The 14,501-nt window shown below is 36.1% G+C and overlaps 1 protein-coding gene and 1 long non-coding RNA gene across 7 annotated transcripts in view; one reads left to right on the top strand and one right to left on the bottom strand.

Moving 5' to 3' along the window:
* Window positions 1-14,501, bottom strand: part of LOC124180288 (14 kDa phosphohistidine phosphatase-like) — a 124,532-nt gene that overhangs the window by 4,865 nt on the left and 105,166 nt on the right. For 5 of the 6 annotated variants that reach the window (XM_046565609.1, XM_046565610.1, XM_046565611.1 and 2 more), the window contains 2 exons: window positions 1,502-1,635; window positions 1,253-1,420 (listed from right to left, as the gene is read on the bottom strand). In XM_046565609.1, the coding sequence (XP_046421565.1) occupies window positions 1,268-1,420; window positions 1,502-1,635 (287 nt within the window). In that variant the 3' untranslated portion in view covers window positions 1,253-1,267. Of the gene's footprint in view, window positions 1-1,252; window positions 1,421-1,501; window positions 1,636-14,501 lie in introns of those variants that run through there. The other variant, XM_046565614.1, reaches the window with a different exon arrangement.
* LOC124180292 lies at window positions 6,204-7,892 on the top strand. Its single transcript, XR_006870234.1, has 3 exons — window positions 6,204-6,242; window positions 6,995-7,190; window positions 7,751-7,892. It is a non-coding gene; the product is annotated as an uncharacterized LOC124180292 (long non-coding RNA).

Raw genomic sequence — 14,501 nt, forward strand, 5'->3', positions numbered from 1 at the left:
CACAGGTTCCAAAACACTTTGGGAACAGCGATTATCGTTCAAGAGCTTTCCAATTGCTCCCCCTCCCTTTATCTCCCTTTATCTCAAGGGTGTCTCGAATTCGATTGATCTTAGCAACACCTCGTGGAAACCTTTACTGTTCGAAACTCATTTGTTGTCCGCTACGGAGCGTGTAATCGAGGACATAATATAAATTGCGTTACAAGAGCCCCGAGTAGCTTTGCCTAACAACGGTAGCTTCTTTAAAAAAGCGAGCACCGATCCTCAGAGAATGTCCAAGTGCCTTATATTCAACTATACAGGAGAGTTTACGTCGTGAGGGGTCGTCCATGAACTGTGTTACAAGTTTGGGGTGAGGGGGAGGTGTCCATAAACGTAACGCTGCCTTTCAAAAACGCGCGATTTTTATTTTCGTGATCATGTTTGTTTGTTTTTTTTTTTTTTATTTTCTTGCTTTTGTTCTTTCGTCCACGTTATTTGAATTTGAAAATAAAACTTACCGTTGAAAAGGTAAAACGTTACTTTACTAGTTACAAGAAAACCTACGACTGCCAATGGAATGGGGCAAAAAAGCTCAAAACTGGTAACGCGGTTTATCGACGGCCGTTAAAAAAAAAAAAAAATGCGCCATATATTCCTAGACTAGAAAATTTCATGTTTCTCTACTGGACCGGTACTTTTTTGATTGTTGTAACAACACCATGTGTTACCAGTGTTGCCAATGCAGATTGTCGTGATCCTGTCAAGGTCCTTGTCAAATCCCGCCAAAAACCGCTTGACTCGTCTGCGCTATTTCACGCCAAAAAAAAAAAAAAAAAACAAACAAACAAACAAAACACCAACTTCAAAAACTAAACCCGAAAAACCAATAAAACCCAACGAAAACGTGCTTCATTTGTTTGTGTTTTTTAATCTAAAATATTTTTATCTGATGGTAAATTGGAAACACTGAATGCGAAGTTTACAAATAATTTTTTATGCATTCGAGTTTTTCGGTAACCTGTTTGGAATTTGTTCATTTGGAATTACGTTTGGATGTTGGATTTGTTTATTTGAGATCATATTAGACTCGTTACTTAGGATTATATCGGATTGTAGTTTTACTTCATTTGGTTCTGTATTTGCCTGTGGGTTTAGTGTATTTTCGTTTGTGATACTTCCAATTTTCGTTCATTTGAATTTTTATAGCAGAAAAAAATCAAACCATCAATTTTCCCGTTGAAAATATGAAATTGGCGAAAATGGGCAATAAAAAAGCCGAATTGATTTAAAAATCGCCAAATTCCCCACCAACCTCTGAACAGATAAATATTCTCACCAAGAATCTTTCAAAACCGCCAGGTTTTGAGTAACGTTGAACGTATCCTGTAACATTAATCATTCCAACCACGAAGGGAAGAATGAAGTTTTTTACTGTGATCTAAGAACGGGATTGAATAAAAAATGGTCACTTCGGTGACAGTGGCAGATTTGTAACAGTTTGTAACAGTTTGTAACTCACCATTGATCTGCCGTAAACCTTGATCTTCTTATCCGCAGCTTTGTGCTCGATGAATCCACCGCCTATGCACTCAGTTTCAAGACGCGGTGCCATGTCTTTCAAAATCTTCTCCTCCACTTCCTCGTATATGTGTGCTGGAATTTGATAAATCAAAGGACGGAATGAGCATCGAGCCTTATCGGAAGTGAGAATTATTCGAGCGAATGGCGAACGAACGAATAAAGGATGCGTACGTGCTTCGAGTAATTTAGCAGCGACGTTTGCCGATTCTTAGCTTATTTTCTTGGAAGAAGAAACTATTCGCGCGTGGACGTGGAATTCTAGTATCGCATACCCGCTCTTTCAACTTACAGGTTGGAAGGGCAATGCGAATGAATACCTTTGACACCGAGAAGAAATGTCGATAAAGTGAAAATTTCACCGACTGACCTCCGGAGGCATTCCGCACATATTCGTTGCTGAAAAAGTCTTTTGCTATTACGAAATACGAGACTATTGAACCCAAAAGTTGGCCAAGTCAGACGGTGAAAAAATGGACGAACCGTTTTTTCTGTCCAACTTGCGCTTTCACAATTCGTTCGTACATCCGACTGCAGGTGATTTGTTACGAGCTACGAATTGGATGCCGCAACTAGGCGAAACATAGTCACTGATCACACCGTAGGACCAAGTCAGAGAAGTTCAAACGCATATCATGGAGGCGGCAGAAAGCTACCTGGATTAACCTTAAAAGGTCAAAGGTCAAGTGTCGGCTTTACGCGTCCCCTGAGCTGCCGGATTTCGTCACATGGGCTTTCGTTTTACGATCTGCCGGTGAAAATGCTTCAAATCCAGAAAAGGCTGGATAAACGGGGGTTAAATCTACGTATCATACACCAATCTTCAGAGGTCACGGTTGAATAATTCTATCCTCAAATGTATCTACGCGCGTTTCGCGTGTAGACCGAAATCTTATCGTCGAGCATCCGTGAGCTACGCGGTATGAAGAAAATTGCGAAACCCCCCCTTTTTTTTAAAAGGCAATACGCTATGAAACTAGAAATACAAATGCGTTGGCTTTTTCTGGTATTCGATACCGTGTTTAGGATTTTGTAAAAACTGATCAATAATCCGAAAGAGGGGCGAACTTTTTATAATTGATTATGACTGCATATATCATTATTTGAATAAGTGGAACGAATTGAAATCGATTTGATTGAAGTCAAATTTAACCGTGAGATTACACAAGTTTAAAAAATCCCGAGTCCACTTTACCCGTGACTTTTTTTTTTTTTTTTTTTTCTTAGTACGATCTCAATCCGAATCCTTTAGCTTGCCCCTTTTTTATTTAATTCCACGAAGAAAAGACGACAGAAAAGAATCGCCTCTCGTTCAGAAACGTAAAGAAGGATAATAAGCGACGAGCCAAATCAGGAAGTGACGTCGGATAAGTCGAGAAAAAAAAAAAAAAAAAAAACCCACCGTTCCTTTTATAATTGAAAATTGGAGCGCGTAAAACGACGCAATTGAATTTGCAACGATCGAATTATGTTACCGTTGACAAATCGCCAAAATATTTGAGGGCTTGCCTGTAGCGTTGGTGGTTTATTTGTTCGGAGCATGGTTGTCGAGAACAGCTGTAACCACTTTTCAGTGGCGGAGGTTTAAAGCTAGGGCGAATCGTCGACACTTCAAACATTACCGATTAGTACGCCACTTTATTTGAAATAATGAAATCTCGTTAACGGGATCAATTCGAAATACCGTTGAAATTTCGATCAATGGCTGCGGCAAATAACGGCGAAAAAATAAAATTTATTTACGTAAAATTTATATCCGATTTCAGCGATCCTTTTTCGTTCCCTTTCTCGTCGCCTCGCTGTTCTTCTCACTACAGGATTCAAACATTTGGAGTAATGTTTTTTTTGTTTTGTTTTGTTTGTTACTCCGAGCTTCCAGCAGCGTGTTTACTGATTGGCATTTCCTGCCTTCCGTAATTTTCTCCGCCTTTTAGCATGGGGATTAAAACAGAATTATTCAGCGCCCACTGATTATATATACAGACTTACGTGATGTATTTTGTACGGATGGGGCGAGCTAATTTAGGTTTTGTTTAAGCCTATAAAACGAGGGAAATACGCAATTCAAGGCGTGAGAAATTAGCCTGCGAAATTTCACGACTGATTATATTTACCGGATAAGACGAAAAGGGCAAACGGTTGCCATTGCGTGTAATATTGAAAGGGAGTAAATCAACAGCCGTATTTTCATCGTTTATATAACTCGTTTTTACCGATATTTTCCTTACGTTTTATCAAGTGACGGTTTCTTGAATACCTTTTACGGTGTATGAGTTTAATAAAATCTATCGTGAGCGATGTCTTCGATTTGAAAAAAAAAATAAATAAATAAAAAATCTAACCAACACATTTTAATCAATTGTGCATTCGCATAATCTGATTTAACAAAATACCATTAATCGCAACTAAAATGATTAACATTTTTCTTATTATATAATTGAATTTTGCTTTCTCCCTAACTGTATAACTTAACCATAAAGTTCGCTTTTTTCAACCTGAAAATCGGAATGTAGGTGGTGTATTATTTTTTTTCCTCATCTGTGGTAAGAAAAAAAAAAAAAAAAAAAAAAGTAGCGCTTTTATCCCGTATTTACGGTACATATGAGATCATATTTCCCGCAAATTAGAATTAGCGGGAAATATGAGTTCACATTTCACGTTTTCTGGTTTTCTCTCTGTATTGTTATAAACTTTCAATAAAATCGTAGTTTCCGTACCGATAGATCAGACTTACACATGAAATGAAAACCCTTTTAAGTCAATAACGTGACCAGATTTGATTCGGGAATAAACTCCTACACAGGATTAAAAGTCGATTATTCCCTTGTTCCGTAATGTACCATTAATCAACCGTCGAGTAAATGCTTCTTTTTTTTTTTCTTTTTTCTTCACGTTTAGGTGAAAAAATTTTAATTATTTGAACATTCCTCGATATGTCGTGACGTAATTCAGCTTATCGAACTAAACCGGAGCGCCCGAGTCTACAGACGAAGATCCTGTTTAAACGGAAATGAAACATAGTAGGAGGATAATTGCAAAGCTTAACGATAATAGGAGGCTGTTTCTGGTTCGCCGAAAGTATCGTATGGCCGATTTTAGAGGGGCAAGAAGCGGCGACGAACGGCGTGGCGGATGGGGGTGGTGGGCGAAGGGGGATGGGAAATTCTATTTGCGTCGGGGATGAGTAAAACGCGATACCGTGCGAATCCCCGAGTCCTGTGGGATTGACGAGGAAAATCGGCGGACCGGTATCCCCGGAAGACGGGGCAGGTCGAGCATCGCCGGCAGAACTTGCACGCGGGGAGGGGAATTAACAGAAATCAATATACCCTGCAAGGCTCGTTGTCCTTCGGTCTAGCGGCCGCTTCGCACAGTGGGCACTAAGAGCCGAGGCTAGTTTGCTCTAAGTGGCGAAATACCGTGAGTGCAAAGTGCGTTGGGACGTGACGACGTGTTTTTCTTAGCTTTCTAACGAGGGGGTGAAAAAATGTACAAGTATCGGATAGTCGGATGATCGCGTTTTGCGTCGAGTAATTTTCAACGACGCGATTTTATGCGGGAACTGAAAATGAACCCGTGGAAAAAAATTCAACCGCCCCCTCTTCTCGGGGCTTCGGCGAAATAGAAAAAAAAAAAAAAAAAATGCCAACTTCGAATCGCTGTAACTTTGCGTTAATTGCGAGTTAGAACATTGAGTCAAAAAGGATATTAAAGCTGAATATCTTGGCTTTAAGCTCCATCCACCAGATTTGGTCTAGACGTATTTTTTCTCGACTAATCCTATCTTCAAGACACTCGTGTCAAGTTTGAAAAGTAAACCTTCGAATTTGCGCGGCCGTACGTGATATATAGAATTTTTTTTTTGTTATTAGATTATCAAAATAACAGTTTTGTAGCTTTGAGTGTCCTCTTCAAGGTGCTTTTTCTGAATTTTGTCTGCGTCCGAATATAAAAATGGAAAATGAAATAGCGTCCGAAGAGCTTTGGTCCTATGTAACTGAAATTGAAAAACCATCGTACAGAAATTGGAAACAAAGAAGAGATTGAACCACTCAATGACACCTTTATGAATCTTTTAATGATGGCTTTTAAAAATTCGGTGATCAAAATATAAACTTTACCGCGTCTCAGCATCAGCGTCTCGGATTTAATTTTTCCTTCAAATTCCTGTTTTAAAATTATTCTTGTATTTTTGAATGCCACAGATATATGATTAAAGTTTTTCATACGCTGTTTCATTTGATGTTGGATAACTAGGCGAGAAAATATCGCAGACGGAATTAAAAAACAAAGAAGCATTTCGAAGGGGAAACTCCAAGCTAAAAAATGTTTATTATTAAAAGCTAAAACACAATTCTGTTCATCGCGTATCACAGCGCGAAGTCAAATGTTAACTTTACAAATTTGACATGAATGACTTAAAGATAAGATTACTCGAGAAAAAATGCGTGTAAACTAAATCTGGAGGATGGAGCTTAAAGCCAAGATTTTCCAGCTTTAATATCCTTTTTGACTCGATGTTCTACTTGAAACTTGCGCAAACTTACACCGTTTTAAGGTTCAACCTTTTTCAATCAAAAATGGCGGGGGTCCCGTTAATTTTTTCCAGGAACGCAGAAATTTAGAAGTGCAAACGTAGAGGGATCGGAGATCAGGAGAATTGAAATATACATACATAGAAGGTCGAGATTATACTGCGTAGAAATCGAGTCTAGAAATTCAATTTTAGAATTTAGAAATTGGGTCAAAGTGTTCGATAAAAATAAACCGAAATGCACAATCGTCAGGGTGAATACGAATATAGCATTCTGACGATATTTCTACATTTTGGTTTTCTGCACTTCACCTTTTTATACACATTTTTACTTTTCTATAATTCAACTTTCCACATTTCAACATTGTACCAAAACATTTTCGAATTTTTCTACATTTTTATCAACACTTGATCCAACATTTTCTTCTCTTTTTCCTTCACGTTTCTTATTTTTCTATTCTTTTTTTTTCATATTCTTGCGAAAATTTTCATGCAGGCTCAATGAATTTCATTAAATTCATTACTTCAATACTGCCTGAAAAACGTTTGAAAACTTGACAAAAAAAAAAAAAAAAGAAATCAAAAAAATCGAAATCGAATCCGAAAAAATATTCTCGAATCATTATTACAATACCTAGTAATAAATACATTTTTCACGAACGATTTAAAATGAAGAAAATTACGGGAGCCGATTTTGATTTGAGCTTGACAAGAAATAAGAAAGCAAAAAAGAAAGATACATCAAACAAAAATGTTTCTGAAAAGAGGAATCAAAATTTGAGGGTTAATTGAGCGAGCAAAAAAAAAAATATATATAATAATAATAATAATAATAATAATAATAATAATGATAATCCGTTGATCAAATTGGAATGTAATTCCTCATATATTCCCTTACAGACATAAAATAGACCTTCCTATATACCCAAGCTCGTTTTCTACGTACTTATACGTACGTCCCGACAGCGTGGAACGCGAAATAAGAATCAGTCACGAATACACGATTTCGACCACAAGCTGTATAGAACGAGGAAAGAATTGTGGGAAGGGAGAAGAAGAAATGGAGTAGAGAAAGAAAGAAGGAAGATAATAAAAAGTAAACGAGGCAATCGGTGAATGAAAAAAGTATCGTCGCTCGTTACGAGTTGCTAATTTGTTTTTATAATGAGAATTTCGCACATACTCGCGACACCTGAAACATTTTGCGTTAACGATCCCATGACGTCGAATTTCACGTACGTAATAACGATTCGGATGAGAATCAAGCAAGAAGTAAAAACAAAAAAAAAAAAAAACAAAAAAGAAATTAATATTCAAAATGAAATTATAATATACGACTAAAACTGATTGAAAATCGATAATAAATTGTCTCTCGGAGTTGTAATTTTGCCAACTTTATGGAATATTTAATAATATATACAGCTGATAACTTCTTAGCTAAAAATGATATCCCGACCGATGTATTAAGTAGCGACGAACAATGAAGAATATTATAAATCGTATCCTATCCCCTTTCGTACCTAAGCTCAGTATATTCCACAAGTTTCTACCTATACAGATATAACATCTACCCACATCTACCTTTCTCGCTACTTTATTAGGCAGTCAAGCTATACTTAGCTGCATGAATATTCATGATTTTAATAATTATTCCAGATGTGTGCTACAGCGGGTGAAAACACGACAGACAAAAAAAAAAAAAAATTTAAGAGAGAAATAACGTAAACGAAATTTAAAGGTCCTCACGAGTCATTTACGGAAATTCGTTAGTTTTTCTTTTCCTTGTTTGTCCTATTTTCATTTCATTATAGTATAGATCTCGTGCTTTTAGTAAGGAAATCAATCAGCGAATGGATAATCGATACGCAAGAAAGTAAGAAAACGAACGAACTTTAAAAGTTGAAAAGAATTCGTATCAGTATTATTATTGTTATTACTATTATTATTATTATTTATTTTCGTTTGTTTTGCTGAATAAGATAAATTCATCATTGTAATAATAAACTATCAATATAGAAAATGAAATAGAATTATCAAAGAAACTGTAACTTTATTTTCCCCCATTTCTCATATTTTTCTCTTTGCGACAGTCGCTTTTTATCTTTTTTCCTTTTTCGCTTTCTGCTCTAAAAAAATTTATAAATATCCTAATGTAACCGATAACTACGATATATGAGGGAAAAAGGATCACGAAAGAAAAGAAAATAAAGGAAATTTCAGGGTCACCCCACCAGAGTGGGTATATAAATTCTATCAAGTTTTTGTTGTTTTTTTTTTTTTTTTCCTGTTTTTCAATCAATATTCGATCATCGTTGCCAAAATAAATAAAGAATCGGAACGCGTACGACTATCGAATACCGACGTACGAAAGCCTCGAGCGTCCGTATTCAAAAAAAAACAAAAAAAGGAAAAAAAAAAAGCTCGTTGATTGAATTTGATCAATCAATTGTTTGGAATTTTTCAGAAACCGAATATCCGAAAGCGGATATAATTGGCAGATATCCGTTACTTTTAACCATGGTTACTGATTCTACGTTCCCATCTATCTATCGCGACGATTTTTTTGGCGAAACTATAAATCAGTGTCAAGGTTTTTTTTAAAATGAACTGGTAGAAAAAAAAAAAAATACTGTCAACTGAAAAATTATTATCAAATTAAACGTTTCAATGAGCAGAAAATATACGACCATTGATGACTACAATTAAGCATTGAATGTTTAGCTGTATAAAATTTTCTTTTTTTTTTTTTTTTTTTTCTTTTGTTGTATAAATTCCGCAATAATATTTAATTACAGCGACTGCAATCGATTGAACTTTTCTCAGGGCGTCGAATTGTGGTGAAATTTGCACGAGATGTAGGACAAAAGCTCGGTTCGACCGAAGGAAGATAGTGCAGCAAAACACTGTCCCTCACGATCGCCAATTACTCACCACCATCGGGTTCCACCCTGTATACCGAGGGATTATACCGCCGATATTGAGGATTTGCAAACCCCCGAAACGACGCCCGAGGTCCAGCTTATTACACGCCACTGGCCTCGTTCTCTCCGTAGAGACGAGCTCGCCAATCCTCTTGTGTAATTCAAGAACTTGGTGAAAAAACGAACCGAACACAGGGTGAATTGGACTCACCGGGGCTGATATTCTCGAATCGAAATCCGGGATAAACAACCGTCCTATCGTTAGTCGATGCATTTTGGAAAGCCTTCGAGTCACGCATTGTTCCGCCGAGTCAACTTTTGTAACAAGATGATATTCTCTGGTTTTTTCGGCTCGCTGATTACGAATTTTGAAACGGATTTTGAAAATTCAAAAATGGTGGATTCGATATGGTCGACGAAAATTTTAAATTTCATCGAATACGATCGGAAAACTCTACACACTGAGAAAAATTTCATTTGTCACAGTAACTAGAGAAAATTGAGTAAAACAGACCGGAAACAAAAATTTCTCTCACAATCAGTGTATGCGGGGATTTTCGGGGTCGCTGATTGGATTCGCCGTACTAAATTTACAAAATCTGATTTCAGATTCGTGATCAGAGACTCCAACAACTTATAATTTATGTAAAACGTGTATTTACATGTGTAGAGGGTTGAATTTCTCTGGAATAAATTATTCCTTCAATTTTCACGATCTTTTTCAACCATTTGTTTCCGACAATAATAATTTACATTATATCGCAATAATTACTCTGGAGTATTGAAAACCCATTAGTATACTATCAAAGGTAGCAAAAAACGGCAAAGAAGTATGTTGAAAATTTATCTAAATATACAACAATAAAAATGGATATAAGATAGGTTGAAAGAATATTTATCACTACGACTCAACGGGTTAATTTGATAAGAAGATGGTTAATTTATTTTTTCTCAATTAGCAAAGGGATTATTTTTCTAAGAAAGAAGGGAAACGAAGTACCGAAATCACATCAATATCGATATCAAACGCGATTGAACAAGAATAAAATAAGATAAAAAATGGAATATTAAATTTTTTCTTATCGAGGAGTCAAAGTGTTTTAAAAAATTTCAAATACTTCCTTGACGATTTTTTCGTATCTGAAATGGCGACCTTACATTCGGTAATCAAAAAACTATAGAGAAGAAAAGAAGGCGTGTTCAAGGTTCGGAATTTCTAAATCTTGTAACTAATCCCACCGTTTTCTCAAACACCGAGTGGGATAATTTTTTGAGAGAATGAATCGAGTAAAGTTCATTGGCGAGGCGGATGAGGGTGTAAAATTAGCTGTAGAGAATTTTGGGAAATCCGTAGTAACGAGTTGTCGGCATGCTCTGCTGCTACGTGGCTTACAGTTCCATCATTGGAATATGAATTACGGAAAACTTTGGACTTGCGGGAAAAGGTCGAGTTATTTGGGAAGCGGGGTAGTTTCAGAGATGTTGCCGTGGATAGCAGGATCAGGCTTAAACAAACTTCCCGAGCTGCGTTATGTAGGTACATGTTAATATTAAACCTAAACATATTGAATAATCCGCAGAGAAAACGCGCGGTTTCAAAACTGAAATTTCGAGTCGTGGAAAAAGCGTTTCGTACAATCTTTTGGTTAGCAAAAAAACGAAAACAACAAATTTAAGAGGATATTGAAAAAGTCTGTGAGAGTCTTTGCCTTTCTTTTTTACTTTCACCGACGAATTCAAGCCGTAAATAACTGTACATCGAAGAAAAAACGGTTCTACTCTCTTTTTCTTTTCAATTTTGAGTGGCAGGAACTTATACGTACAGTCTTTTTTAAATTTTTACCATACAAATGCTCAAAAAAGGAAGATAAAAAAGGTGAGAGCTCCGGTGAAATATCGATAATATCGAGTTTTTTTGTTTTTCAAATGACTAAAAAATATGTGACGAACAAAATTTTGGAAGAAAATTTCTTTGCGCATACATTTTCATCGTAGAAGAATGAAATTTTGTTTTCAAGACACATACCATGTACCATGATCTAGATTTTGTTGAAAGGAAATTTTTGATCACGCATTGAGGAAATTTCATTTATTATAGTAACTAGAAAAATTTGGTAAAACAGGTATCGTTAAAAAAAAACTGTTTGAATATTGTTGGAATTACGAAAAACGAGCTATCGTCGATCCTTTTTTGGTAATTGCAACGGAAAATCAGTTTCTGAGGTTTACTCTACTTTTTTAGTTAAACAAGGCTTTAACGTCGATTTATCGTTGCACGAGCGTTAAATTTTCGCAACAGTTGCAAGAAAATATAGCAACAGTGATCGTAATGAGAAAGAATAGTAACGGATACTAGAGTTTCCGGTAACGGCTAGGAAACTAATTTTCATTTTTTACCTACAACTACATTTTTCGATTGTGGTAAAAAATGAAAATATTTAAGGACTGAGCGGTAACCGGAGCTAAAAATTTCTCTCAGTGTATATTTTTTAGTGATTTGAAAAAGGGAAAACTCGATATTACCGAAATTTCACCGAAATCATCCCTTAAAGATGAAGGTGACGAATACTTCCAATTTCTTTTGCAAATCCCGGCGTCGAAAATTTGTCGCAAAACTGCAAGCTCGGGTTGTTTCGTCACCGGGACAAGGAAAAGCCCGAGTTACGACGTTCCGCCATTTGTCGGTTACACGCCATTCCTACGAATGGACAAGCACGCGAGCACGTAAACGGAAAAGTAAACATCAGACGTCAGGGGAGAAGATTAGAAGCAATATTTCTTCGTTTGGAAAATGTTTGCAGAGGGATTGAAAGAGAAAGAGAGAAAGAGAGAGAGAGAGTGAGAAAGAGAGAGGAAGAGAGCAGGAAAGCAGGAAGACTGGTGAGGAAAATCGGTCTTGATTTCATTTCTGGTAAAAAGTAATACCTGCCCGGTTTGACTCTCATTCGTCAAATAAATCGCCTCGGTATTTCGCAATGGCAAAACTGGGAGGGACAGGAAATTTCATGAGCATAACGTTGTGTAAAAAATCCAACGTAGAGAATGGTTGAAATAAAAATCACAATTCCACAGCTATTCGGTTCAACAGAAGCATAGCTGAATTTACAAATTCTTAGTCTGTTGATACTGTATTAGCGTTCACAGAATATCAAACGATACGAAAATTGATAAATCATTTTAGAAACTAATTGAAATAAAGTTTATAAAACTTTCGCAATTTTTTTTTTTATTTGCAAGTTTCCACAACTATTCTTGAACCAAAACAAAGTCTGCCTTTATGCAAGGTTGGAAAAAAAATTTCCCGCCAATTCCTCTAAGATATTTTGAGTGATATTTAACCATTTTTTAATGTATTATTAAGTAAAAAAAAAAAAAAGTAAAAATCACAAATTAAATATTGATATGATAACTTGAATGTTGAGAATGTGAAAATTAGTGTTATGTTTACCAACAGAAATGTAACGAATAACACAAATATAAAGTGAACCTGCCGGGAGACTTACGTTTAGTAAAATTTTTCTAACATTGATAATAAAAACGAATTATTTTCGTATGCTTTTAAAGAAGACTGGGAATGAGGATTGACTGTGTACAAATAAAGGTGTTTTTGTTGGTCGCGGTTGATGTTTCTTAGTTTATTTTCACACTTTTAATCTGGACTGAAAATAGAAACAGTATTTTTACCCAATTCTCGTGAAAGGGAAATAATGCGTGTGTGAGAAGAAAATATTGACAAAGAGTTCATTTATCGAAGTCAATTCGTTAGGTTCGATAGCGAGTTGTTAGAACGGAACGAAATCAAACCTGCAGGTCTTAAATTTCCTGTGAAATTTATTCATCGATACCAGAATTTTAATGGCGGAGCAGTTTGAACAAAGAGTTTTAAAAAATTCACGTGTTTCTCTGTCTTGACAGTAAAACTAGGTTGCTGATTGTTTGTTCTCATTTTTTTTTGTTCAACACGGTTTTAATTTTTTACTATTCTGCAAAATCATGTTATTGATCGACACATTTTAAAAGTCTGAAAAATCCTGTATTAGATATAAAATTTTTTAAAGCTAATAGTCGAAGTGGGAAGATTTTTCCTTCTTACTGTTTTCAAGCTTTTTCCGTAAAAAAAAAAAGCCGAGCTTGTTTCAAAGTGAGAACAATGGGATAAAAATGGTGGGCCAAATCAAAGAGGTCGAAGGGTGATGTAAGAAAATGATTCGAGCAAAAAAAAATTGAGCTTTCGAGAAGCAAAATTTGATGGAACTAAAAAGCTTGATAAGATCAAGAATCTTCGACAAAGGACTAGAGATCGACGTTCGAACGATAAGGCGGTGATGTAATTATTCGTTTCTGCGCAGCGCGCATAGTTTTTGTCCGAAATGGTCACGCGGTGCGAATATCGCATTAAAACGTTATTACGAGTGAAAGAAGTCGGCTGCTGGCGTGCGACTGCCGATTCTGCGGCTTGACAAGCTTTTTTGTGTGACGACATGAATTTGCATTCGTTAATAGACCACTGCTAATAAGCGGTGAGGCTGGAATTCTCGCCAACACCCAGAGAATTTCATTATTATTAATGCCCCTGGGTCACGAAAACCTCGTAAACTACAATGAACAAATATTCCGTCGTTACGACTTGCGATGAAAGAGAAAAAAAAAGAAAGAAATTTTAGTCAAGTTTTTATCTTCACAGATACGGTAGCGATTCGAATGTCCTTGAAGTCGCAGTAAAATAAAGCAAAATCGAATCTGTTCGTTTATCGTTTACTCAATTTTTCCGGTTAAACAACGTCTTGAAATCAATTTAGAATATTCCAAAAAAAAAAAAAAAAAAAAAAAAAAAATGGTACTAACGACCAAAATCGATAATTAAAACGTGAATACGAAAATTGAGCTGGATTTTTTTTTTTTTTTTTTTGTTTTTAAATTTTTTCTCGCAACCACGAATCAACCGACTCTTCACTTTTTACCGTGAACTGTATTTTTCGGTTACCATAAGGGGCAAAAAAAAAAAAAAAAACATTAATCCGAAGATCTAAAAATATCGCGCTTCCGGTTAAACTGTTTCGCATTGTGCAACTTACGGGGATGGATCAGTTTCCGAGAATTGAATTGAGCGTCGTTATTGGGTGAGCTTTCTTCGGAATTTTTTCTTCGGATGTGAATGAAAAGCTGCTAAATCCAAGGAGCTTTTGCATCTAACGCTACGATAGGTGTATATGTATACGATGATCGGCGAAGTGAGGAGAAATTCGCGAATATTCGTCGTTAAACTTTTCCGCACGATTCACTTCGGCGCTCTCGCGTTTTCACAAAATCACAGAAGCGGGAGTTGAGATAAGCTGCACGTATGACGTTTGCTTTTCTTCTTTGAGAAATAACAAAAAAAAAAAAAAGAAAAAGAAAAAAAACTTCTTTAATCGGCCGACTTTGTGGTATAAAAAATCGTCAAAGGGAAATCTCAAAATTTCTGTGCTACGGCGTATTTATAAGGA

The sequence above is a fragment of the Neodiprion fabricii genome, chromosome 4, assembly GCF_021155785.1.
Source record: "Neodiprion fabricii isolate iyNeoFabr1 chromosome 4, iyNeoFabr1.1, whole genome shotgun sequence".
Classification (NCBI taxonomy): domain Eukaryota; kingdom Metazoa; phylum Arthropoda; class Insecta; order Hymenoptera; family Diprionidae; genus Neodiprion; species Neodiprion fabricii.